This window comes from Agelaius tricolor, unplaced genomic scaffold, assembly GCF_023055355.1.
Source record: "Agelaius tricolor isolate 1412-34295 unplaced genomic scaffold, bAgeTri1.0.p SCAF_5, whole genome shotgun sequence".
Classification (NCBI taxonomy): domain Eukaryota; kingdom Metazoa; phylum Chordata; class Aves; order Passeriformes; family Icteridae; genus Agelaius; species Agelaius tricolor.
In genome coordinates this window covers 31227557-31238860 of record NW_027269265.1, presented here as the reverse complement: position 1 = coordinate 31238860, position 11304 = coordinate 31227557, and the positions used below count along the sequence as shown (strand labels likewise).

General features: G+C 35.4%; 1 protein-coding gene across 1 annotated transcript in view; it reads right to left on the bottom strand.

Annotated features, from left to right (window-relative positions):
- Window positions 1–226: 226 nt before the first annotated feature.
- The window catches only part of SPRED1 (sprouty related EVH1 domain containing 1), a 57471-nt gene continuing 46393 nt past the window's right edge, over window positions 227–11304 (bottom strand). The window contains exons 5-6 of the mRNA XM_071427020.1: window positions 6396–6554; window positions 227–1995 (exon numbers count right to left, since the gene is read on the bottom strand). Of these exons, the coding sequence (XP_071283121.1) occupies window positions 1336–1995; window positions 6396–6554 (819 nt within the window). The 3' untranslated portion in view covers window positions 227–1335. The remainder of the gene's footprint in view (window positions 1996–6395; window positions 6555–11304) is intronic.

The window sequence follows — 11304 nt, the reverse complement described above, 5'->3', positions numbered from 1 at the left end:
ACCAGCACTCATACACATACATACACACGCACTCTCCAGCCTCCCTCCCCAGCCCTGCCTTCAAATTTCCCCAATTAAGAAGTTCACTCAGTTTTGCCTGGACTGTAATTTATTTCTCAAGCTAAGTCTTTTGTTGTTCTTTTTGAAAAAAAACACACAAGTACTTTTGTTCTTGCCCATTCAAATTAGAAAAAGTTGTGGTTCAAAATAATGAAAACAATTTCACTTTTGTTATTAATCTTTTGTTTTAATCATAGTACTTGATAAACAGCTGAACAGGATCCTAGTTTAACAGAAGGATAAACAAGAACACTGGTGACAATTTGTTACAACTGCCTTAATGTACCTTTTGCTTAATGAACATTTGAATATGCAAGAAAGTATTTTTGGAGGACACCCCAAAAGAAAACAACTTGCTGGTTGAACAACAGAAACAACGTTCTTTTTGCTATTATGTTGAAATCAAAGTCATTTATATATAAAAATAAATGTTATGTTCTAACAAGAACATTTTAGACAATTACATCTGTGCTTAACAAAAAAAAATATTGGTCACTCAAGACTAGAATAATTAATATTTTAAAGGTTTTTAGATTATCAGAATGCATGGATACAACTCAACACAAACTGTAGCTGAAGGGAACCAGGACTGAAAATATCAATTTGTCCATCTGGAATAAAAATGCAACTAAATTAACTATTTAAAATACTACCATGGAATGTGACAGTAGATATGGTCCATACCTACTATATCGGAGGGAAGGAAAGTTTAACAAGTAATAATTCGTACCTTACACATTTAGTTAAATATAAACATTTGTTATTTATACATAAAGTTGCTTCCAAAAAACTATTAATAAGTGATTTAGTTGCACTTAAAATCAGTTTCATTTCTCATTTGCTGAGTATTAACTTTTCTTAATCTTAAATCAACTGTCACTAGTGCACTTTTAGTTAAAATTTCCCCTCAGATAAGTTTTAATCCTTTTAAAAGAGCCCCCTCACCTAAACCATGAATGTACAAAGTGGCAAAAGTTAATCCCTTTTAGTATAATCATAGTTTATATACTCATTTTATAGCCAATAATAAGAACAGGCTTTCCTTCGCAAAATCTCCTTCAACTTGCAACAAATGCCACGCGCTCAAAGCAAATAGTTAGGCGTGGCTAGCACTTGTAAAATGCTAAGGTCTGACAAGTCTCGTTGCTTCCTCCACATCAAGCATCTCTTACGTGAAAGAAGATTCCCTTCAGCTTGCCAAAAAGCTTCCACAAATCCAAGTTAGATGCTTCCTGGAAACAAAGATTTTTCAGCTCTGTTTGGCACAAGACTGATTCATCCCGCAGCTTTATGCTTTCCTCCACAGCACCCACACACCTCACCACAGTGATGGCATGCTCTCAAGGGGAGGTAGCAGCACATACATGGAGCAATGAACGAGAGCGCCACCAGTGCTAACCAGCGTAAGCAGAACTTGTCATCACTAGTGTCACACGAGCAAGGATCAGAGAAATCTCCTTCAGAGTCTGACATGCAGTGATACAGCATGCTCTCTGCGCAAAGCATGCAACTAACTTGGTAGATACATCTTTTAATAGGATCTGGCGCATCTTGACATTTTCCTCTGCCATTATCTTCATGATTAAACCTTTCCTGGCAGTATATACAGCGGGAACGCTCACCATCCTCTTTTCTTCTTTTTGAGTTTTTAAATTTTGATGAGGAAGGCTGAGTTTTAAATACCACAGAACTCTTTGAGTCTTTTAGGGAATTCAACTTAGTTCCATCTCCACATGGGTATAAATAGTCAGATTTTTTACTGTCTGATTTAGAAAATGGTATATTTGAGTCCGCATCATCCCTCTCCAGGTCATTCTTCCACATGTCAGGATGCCTGTAGTCTGCATAACGACGTATCAAAATGTCACGAGGGTTTATTCTGACAATTTCATCTTCGTCCTGAAAACTAACGTGTCTGATTGACTTCAGTGGGACCTGAAAAGTAAGGCAAAGTAAGAAGTTTACTATGGTGAAGTCCCAAGTTTATGTCCACCTACAATGTTAACTTAGATTAGAAAACTAAAAAACCAAAACTTTTTTCTTTTGCTGCCTGAGGATAAAAAAATCAGATTATTTTCTCACTACTAAAATTTACAAACATCCCCACAATAATGAGTCCTCTTCAGGGTATTATTAGGTCTATGAGCTTCAGTATTCTTTCCTGACTTTTTAGTCTCTCGTAAGAGCTTTGGGTATTTTGGTATCCACATAAAACTTGATGCTGCTCTGTGAATTATTCTCAAAATTAGAGTATTAACATCTTAAAGTGGAAACGAATTCCACAGACTCATTATGCCTTATGTGCTGATTTCATGTGATGATCTGCTGCTTTAGGACTAACTCCCTCCTACATTCACTCCTGTGTTATCCAGGAGAAGCTTTCCTTACTTCCTACTCTAAGTTTTCAAACTCTCTCCAATTCATAACAAGAGTACTGAATGCTGGTAACTAATTATCAAGGCTGTGTTCTAGATAAGGATTTCGCAGTATGAAGAACATTCAGTATGACAATCAATCAACAGCCTCTTCTGAATGCATCTCTCCTTAGATAATATACAGTACTTATATTGATTAGTTTAGGACAGGCAAAGACCCAAGTACTTCTTAAATTCTCAGTTTGTAATGAACTGACCAATATTTAAGACCTTATACTTCAAAAGGCAATTAATAAGGAATGTGCTAAATACATACAAAACCATCAGAGAAATAAGATGAGAGTTCTTGTTTATTCTGCCTTACAATAAAAGGGTGGGGGAACGTGAAAAAGTTGACAAAGATGACAAAATTCAGAGAATCATCCAAACTGAAATACTGCAGGCCTTAGATATCTAAGTGTAAGATGGTAAGTGGTAAGGGTCTCAAGTATGCCTCAGTATTTCTACCTTACAGGCAGACAATTATTTTCCTACACTGTAGGGCTATTATAATCAGAGCCAGATTACGAGTGGGCTTCAAGACAAATTATGCCTTTTTCTCTGTCTAGTGCACAGCCTGTAAACCATTTCTCAGAAAAGACAAAATACCCTTCCCCTCTCTAACCTGTTAGTCTTAGAATTCTTCCAGAATCATGAATTACTTGGGAATAATCTTTGGCATCAGTATTGTTGCTTTGAGAGGGTTTATCTTATTAGTACTCAAATTAATGAGAATTAATGTGTCACCATTCCATAGTCAAGTACAACAATTGAACTGCATGTTCCTAATTTGTTGCAGTGTGTGAAACTACTGAAGATGATGTTTTAGGTTAAAACACTTCTATGTCACTTCGCATGTGTCTATACTCCTACTGTGCTGAAGTCTGCATGTCCTGATTTTGGGGTAGGAGACAGAGAAGGGAAAAGGGAAGGCAGCTGGAAAAAGAGGAAGGAAGAGCTTCTTAAAATATGCTATCTTCTGATTATGTAAGAATATCTGTAGCTTGCTCTAACCATCACTTCCCTGCTCAACAATCCTTGTGTGATGAGTACAGAACTGTAATTAGAGACGCTTTGCCCTGGGACTTTCAACTGGAGTATGCTAACAAGAACAATTTTTTTTTCTTGGCTCCAAGCCACATAGTTGAACTTCCACAAGGTTTCAAGGATACAGGGAGAAGAAAGGTTATACCCTATTCAGATAACATTGCTCCTCTTCCATACTGCCCCAGCTCCTATACAAGCAGTTAGGCTTTCCCTTTGCTTATAAAAGCAGACTGCTTCTCAGCCCTATTCGGTTTTCAAACAAGAGGAAGAATCTATTGTTTAGCAAAAATAACTAACTATGGCTAATGGGTTTATTTCAAAATTTTACAGCATAAATTTATTTAAGAAAAAAAGCCATAAAAGTTATTAAATTCCATATGCTACAGGCATAAAGGATCCTTACCCTGCTGTCCACATAGAATATTATGCATGCACTTAAGACAGCAAATAAAACCCATTGTTTAGAAGAAAAAAACCCTGAAACCTCAATACAAAAATGCCCCCTCAACTTCCCATTGCCCAGACAGCTAATAGCCATTAAAGATCACTACAAACACTAACAATGGTAGAATCTGACCTCTCCTTAGCCTTTGAAGGCTTTTTATTTGTTTGAGCAGAACACACCACATACATAGAACTAATTTATTTTTTTCAAGTCTTGAGTCCAACACCTAAAAATGCTTAACTGGCACGTTACAAATAAGGCACCACTACATTCTTTAAGGCACTGATATTAAGAAATATTTTTGGAGCAGAACATACTGAAAAATAAGCAAACTGAAGAAATGCTGGAAAGAGCTTACTCATTGGGTATTAAATGGGACCTATGTGAATGCATGAAGTACATGAAAACTTTTGAACAATTCACAATCCAAATTTACATAGGTACAAATATCAGCAAAATTTAATGAGAATAATGCACTTAGTCCTCTAAACAGTCAAAACTAAAACTCAGTACAAATGCTGAAGGAGGAAGGGAGGAAGAATATTACAGCAAACTGAAATTTCACAGAAAATCTGATTCTGAACATGATTAGCCAACTGGAAATCAGGCAGAAAATTTTTGTTGGTGCAACTGAACCCACAAGTATCACACCTTTCTTGAAAGTGTGCACCTTTAAACAAGGCACAGTCACTTCCTTGGTACTGTAGCCTTTGCTGCTTCTCCTCAAAGAATTACACCTGATGTTGCTCATCTTGCAGCTTCTCAGTATGAAGACACCAGCAGCTGCCTACATCATTGCAAAGTACTAAGTTTAACAAACATCCTTGCATCAGAAGCTGGAAAGCTGAAGGACTTGAGTAGTTTTTACTAACAGTCAAAATATTACAGGTAAAATCCAAATTGTCATTAATTAGTCTTTAGTTGGAGCATGTACTTATTGAGCCATTCAACTTATGAGCACACTCTTAAGTAAGAGTGTTCAAACTTATTTACACAAAATTGAAATAAACCCACAAATTAGCTCAATATCTGTAGTGCCACCTGGTCACATGCATGGCATTTAGCAGAGCCAGTGCAGTGTGTGTACATACAGAATGTGAAGTTTTGGTGACCTGCCTATGTTCCAAATGTGTGTACCACAAGACCATGCAGAAAGCAGAGAGTGTCTGTTGCTGGCAGGTGGTGCTACAACAGGAGAAGAATATTTAAAAGAATACCTACTTAAATTTTCATGGAATCTCCCGTAACTTCACTTTTCAAGAACTGAATTCTAACATTGTCATTTGAAAGAAATTTCTGTTTAATTTCTATCAGACAGACACAGATTAATCAGTTTAAAACAATCTAAATTATTTCTTTCTCAGTAGTCAATTTTATACATGCTTTTAAAATATACAGGCATTTCAAGCTGCTGCACTTTTCTTTACAATGCAAGGAAGACTAACAGGACATATATCACTGAGTACTGTAGCCATTAGCTGCAATAACCTCATCAACAATCCATTCCATTCTAAAAAACATTTACAATTCTCTTTGAAAGTAAATGGGAAGAGAGAAAAACATGTGCCTTAACACATGTACCTTAACAGAAACAAAAATATGAGGTGATGTACATGAAGAGATAATTGGAGTAGATCAACGATTAAAGATAAAAAATTAATAATTTCAAGCTTCTTAGTTCTCCAGATAAGACTGCTTGCTTCTTTTGCCCAATAAAATAGATTAAAAGTAGCTGATATAAGACTTAAGTACCATCCTATTTTTCTCTGCAAAAATAACTGAAGGTACTAAAAAGCTTTATTACAAGCAGCAGAATTATTTTTGATAAGTCTTCAGAACTACCTGAACTTGCATTCTGCTTTGACATCTGTTATTCAGAATATTCTAAAAGCTTTCTATGTCTTTGGCTCTAGACATAAGACCATCAAATTAATTGTAATCCAACTTACTAAGACTACTTCCACAGTCTACAAAAACTGTCAGTTCTTTTAGCTTTAGAAAAAAAGAAAAATGTATAGTGATATATAGCTGTACTGATGGCTGAATACTTTTCAATATTTCTAAGCAAAACAGTATTAATATACGTGTAACTAAGACTGAGCTAATGTCCAATTAACATTTTCTGAAAAAAATTGAACAGCTTTTTAAGGCTGCAGATACTGAAATCTGCAATACAAAAACAGACTTCAAAGAAATTAAATATTTATTCGTGTAGTCTGGTGCACTACAACAATAGGTAAATACCTTCACGAAACTTGACCTCTGCCATAATAATGCTATAATATTTCAGCTGCAAAGTTTATATTGAACATTTCAAGAGGCTGAAAGCACATGGACTTGGAACGCAGTGATTTCTTGTCAGAAACTACATACTGTGCCATTAATACAGCAAGCAAAGTAAGGATTGCTTCTTTTATAGGTATACTTACCTGGTTAGGTTGGCTAGGAAAACAGGCTCTCCTGGTGTTGAAATCCTCAAATGCTGAAGGCCGTAAATTTGCACTGTTGTAAGTTTCACTGGTTACTACAGTTTCATGTTGAAAAAGGTGATCTTTTATTAGTGAACCTGATGTATTTTCTTGAGCAGTCTAGAACACATAAGAACTTCCATGAAATGATTTTTGCATTTATATAAAAACAACACCAAACCCAACCAGTTCATACATAGATGTGTTAATATTTCATATAATGTGTTAGAGGTTTCTATAAACACTAGTATTCTTAAATGCACATTTTTTAAAGCATTTAGAAGTAGGCAAGTATTTTCTTTATTTTGAATCAGCCTTCGTAAATACAGAATTTCTCTGCATGCAGACAGTACACAACTTGGGCACTAGAGATACATGCCATTGAAATACAGTTGCAAAATCAGACTTCTTTAAGGAAATAGAGATTAACCTGTCTCTGAGATGTTTTCTCTAACTACCCATGAAGCTGCCAGTATTTACAAAAGCACAATTGGAGGAAAAAAAATCTGAGACTATTTTATAAGTCAAAAGCTAGTCAGATCTTTTAATAAATTAAAAGCAAAATCAGCTGGAAGAAAAAAAAATAACCTATACTGGCTCAATTAAAATATCTAATTGCAGCAAGTGTGCATTAGACATGAATGACAGTCATTTTGCAATTAAAGTTGTATCAGGCAACTCGATACAAAAGTGAGACTATGAAGCAATACATGATGAGATAGCTGCAGGACCTGTGCTATTCAAAAGAAGGAAGAGGAAGTATGTTTGGGTGGAATACTGGCTTGTAAAATGATCCAATTTCTGAAATGAATTGAAAAATGAACAGTTCTCATTCTTGAAGCTTGACTGACTGGGACATACTTAGGATACAGCACAGCATTTTGATACAAATTCCATTGAGCTGCCAAAAATATACTGTATGTTTTGTTTGCATTGAGGGATGCTGTAAAGTTAACTGGCTGTCATAATGGATAGCACTGAGAAAATTCTGGCATCATCCAGCTTCCAGCAGTGGGAATGTTTCAGCTTTATTATCGGGATTTGTATGTATCAAGAAAACATTTAGAGGAAAAGAATAAGAATACTACAGAAAAATACTGAGGCAGAGGCAAACCTAAAGTTTTGGCAGGTTAAATATTGACCCAGAATAATTAGTTTTCACTTATCAAAGTACTTAAGGAACTTACTCTAGGATTACATTAGTACCTCACATACATAAAAGCCTAATGTATCAAGTTTTAAGAGATCTAGATAGTTTGAAGTAGCTGGTCTGTAGCTGATTTTGTAGGAGAAAGAAAATCATCACATCACTAAATTTATATATACTGTTTCAGAAGCCCCATGTGGGGAAACATTACATTTAGTAATTAATTCATGATCAGCATAATTAATACTACAGAGCATACATGCCAAGAAAGACAAAAGTTCACTCAATCAGGGTAAAGTTCCCCTGAAAAATTTTGAAGGCAGGCAAAACACCAAAAAGAAGTACTATTGGCAGATCCTTAAGCATGAAACCACCACAAAGTAATTGACCCTGTTATTGTCAAAATTAAATTTTCTGGTCAAACATTGTTGGAAAACGAGTATAAAAGAAGTACTGGAATAACTAAAAAGAATTGGACTTCATATATGTATACTTATTTTAAGAGCAAGAGCATCAAATATTAGTGCAATAGCAAACATCTTCATAGCAGGAGGTACTCCTGCAGATACATTGCTCAATGACATAAAAAGCTTCCAAAACAGTGGCTCAAACTACAGAAGAGCTGTATTCAAAATGAGGAACAACCATTTTTGGTCTGAGCAATGTTTAAAATTACTACAAGCGTTTAAGCTAAGACTAGAAGCCATTTTACAGAAACCACAGTGATGAGCATCCCCTTTCCCCTTCCCCTGGCTACTATAAACTTGAGTGGTCTCAAGGAAGAAGGGAGCAAGCTGCAAAAACTTCTACTCCTTCCTTCCCAGGGAAAAAAATATATATACTACTCACAAGCCTGTTTTTATCCCTGGGTGAGATTCGCAGCAGCCTGCATTATTTCCTGTCCCTGCAGGTGATTCACACCTTTCTTCTTTAAAAATAAACTATCTACACTATAGAGCAGAAAGGACACATGCACATGCTCACACAGGCAGACACAAGTACTTCCCTTGGCAGTCGAGGAGGGCTCCATCTAATGAAGAACACAGGCACGCATCACCTCTGACTGTGCTAACTAGCTGTGCCAGATGATGCACGAAATCCAAACCTTAACCTTAAAGCAAACCTTCATGCCCTATACACAGCAATTATCAAAGAATGCTTTTAGAAAATTCCAACTCAGATACCACAATTCAAACTAATTGACTTCAAGGACAAATTTCAGGGTGGCAACAGACAGAGAAAAGCATGTGACCTTTTGTAAGGCAAGAACTCGCCAAACAGCATTTCTGAAAGCACAATGCTCAGCTTACCATCCTATACCCTACAGGTAAGTGGACACAGACTAACTTTTGGTATTAAAATAAAAAGCAATCATGTCAGTCCTTTAGCCAATAAATATTCACTATGCTGAATTACAGAAATGCAAGATGAACATGGCAAACTTTCTGCTTTTAATTAAACTGCAGTTTTAATACAGTCAAACCACGCTTATTAGTATCAAAAAGCTTTTCCTTGGACAACTTCCTGCTCCAATGTGATGTTTTACTACAAGGTCATAAACATCTGAAAACCCACATTTATAATGGAAACACTGACAATCTGAAGTAGGAAGCCCTAGAAACAAAAATGGTATTGTGTTGAAAATGCATTTAAGTAAGAAGCAAACATATAAAGTTTTCCACAAGAACATACACAGAACAAATATACAGAGTATCACACACTAACACAGATGCACACATTCTCCCTTTCTACTGTCCAAAGCAATTACACCGCCCACATTCAATATTCTTTAACCACAGCCTGCAAAGTACAGTACTGGCATAGGTTATTCAGTATCATCTGTAAAGCAACCTACGCCAGTTTTTAATGCACAACGGAAATCTGGTTTGCTCCCAGCTGCTGGTATAATAATTACTGTCCTATGGTTGCTAAGAGATACTCTGAATTTTTTTTCCAAGACTACTAAAACATTTCTGTGCGCACAAGCAAAAGGATGCTGGGTAAAGCAATAAAATGACTCCAGCTGTAGCTCTCCAGCAGAATTCAAAGCCAGATGACAGCTGTAGAGAAAATGAAAACCAGACTGAGCTTCTCTTGTTCTTCAAATTTTCTCTCCTTACTTCTCCCAGTTTGCCAGAGTTAAGTCTGGGAGAGAATTCAACATTGTTCTGCAAACATTGTTAAAAATGTTCTCCTCTAAGTAAGTTTAATGATTACACAGAAGGATGGATGAGAGACCACATTTCTGCTGCATCCCAGTTCTTGCATTTCCTTCCCATGAGGCCCAAAAATCTGCTGTTTGATGCTAACAACATGAGAAACGTTTTAATGCTTTTTCCTTAATTTTTCAATTCTGAATAAATTATACAGGTTTCAAAAACATCTGAATGACTTCCTTCTGCTTTGGCTATTTCTGAGACTGATGGAGCAATATATTTGGCAAAGAAACTCTATTATTTTCAGGTATGTGTTTCTCATATAGGCTGAAATATTACCTAGGTTACTCTAAATATTTCATACAGTTTAAACTAAAAAATAAGATATTTGACATGTCTCTTTCTTCAAAGGCTTTTCCACCTGAATATATAGAGAACTCTACATATAAAGAAGCTACTAAGAATACTGGTGAGGGAAAAAAAAATTCCTCCTGTTTTTTATATACAACTACAACAAAAAAAGCTTAATAAACCAAAATGGTTTAGCACAATATATTAATGGATTTATTTGAAATTGATAATGATACTTGATAATTGATATGAATTAGTATTACTTTTAGTTCTAAGAACTGGACCTAAGCAATTTATTATGTGCACTACATATTTCTAATCTTTAGTGTTTTACCATTTGGTATTGTCTTATCCATAAAACAATACAGTCTATCAGGGGTAAATTATTTCACATTTCCTTAAAAGTCATAATGTTATTTTTATAAAATAAAACTTCTGCAAACATTTTGTTAGAGACAAAATAAATTGAGTGGTCCTTGAAGGCCCTTATGAAGAGGTCACAAAATAGTGTATTTACTGAGCAGCATATGAACAATTAATGTCTTCCCTGCCTGCACCAAAACCACTTAAAAGATGCATGTAAGTTTCAGGCCTTTCCCCCTTACTATTAACAAAAAGTCCAGTGTACTTACTTCTGAAAGAACAAGCCAAACTTTTAATTTTCTGCTTACAATTTATCAGTCTACAGTTTTCTTCTGCCAGTAGTAAGAAACTCAAAAGCATAAGTGATCCAATTCTTATTACTTCAAACTGTTAAAATGTGTTGGTAGCCTATAAATAACACCAATATGGCTGAATCAACAAAAACTGAAAGAAATTAAAGCTCAACTACTCTATTTTTCAGTTCACAAAAGCAAGACTTATGCATTACAGGATCCAAAACCCCTACAAAAATAATTTTAAATGTATGAACTCTAGATTTCATTTAGATTTACTTCTAAGGAAAAAAGATATATTTTTGGGGTTTTTTTTCAGACAAGCTAGGTGAATTTTAGAGCAATAAGTTTATATTTGGTAGAGGAAAATAACTGGAGCCAATATTTTAACAAACAAGCAACCTGACTTACACAAGCTGCTCCTACATTCAAAATGCAAGGATTTATACCAAAACCATCTAAACTTTCTAACAGAACAAATTCCCAATGTATATTTCCATATAAGTACATCTACTTTTCCAGGTCCCATTTACCAGCATTATAGGAAGTCAGATAGCTCT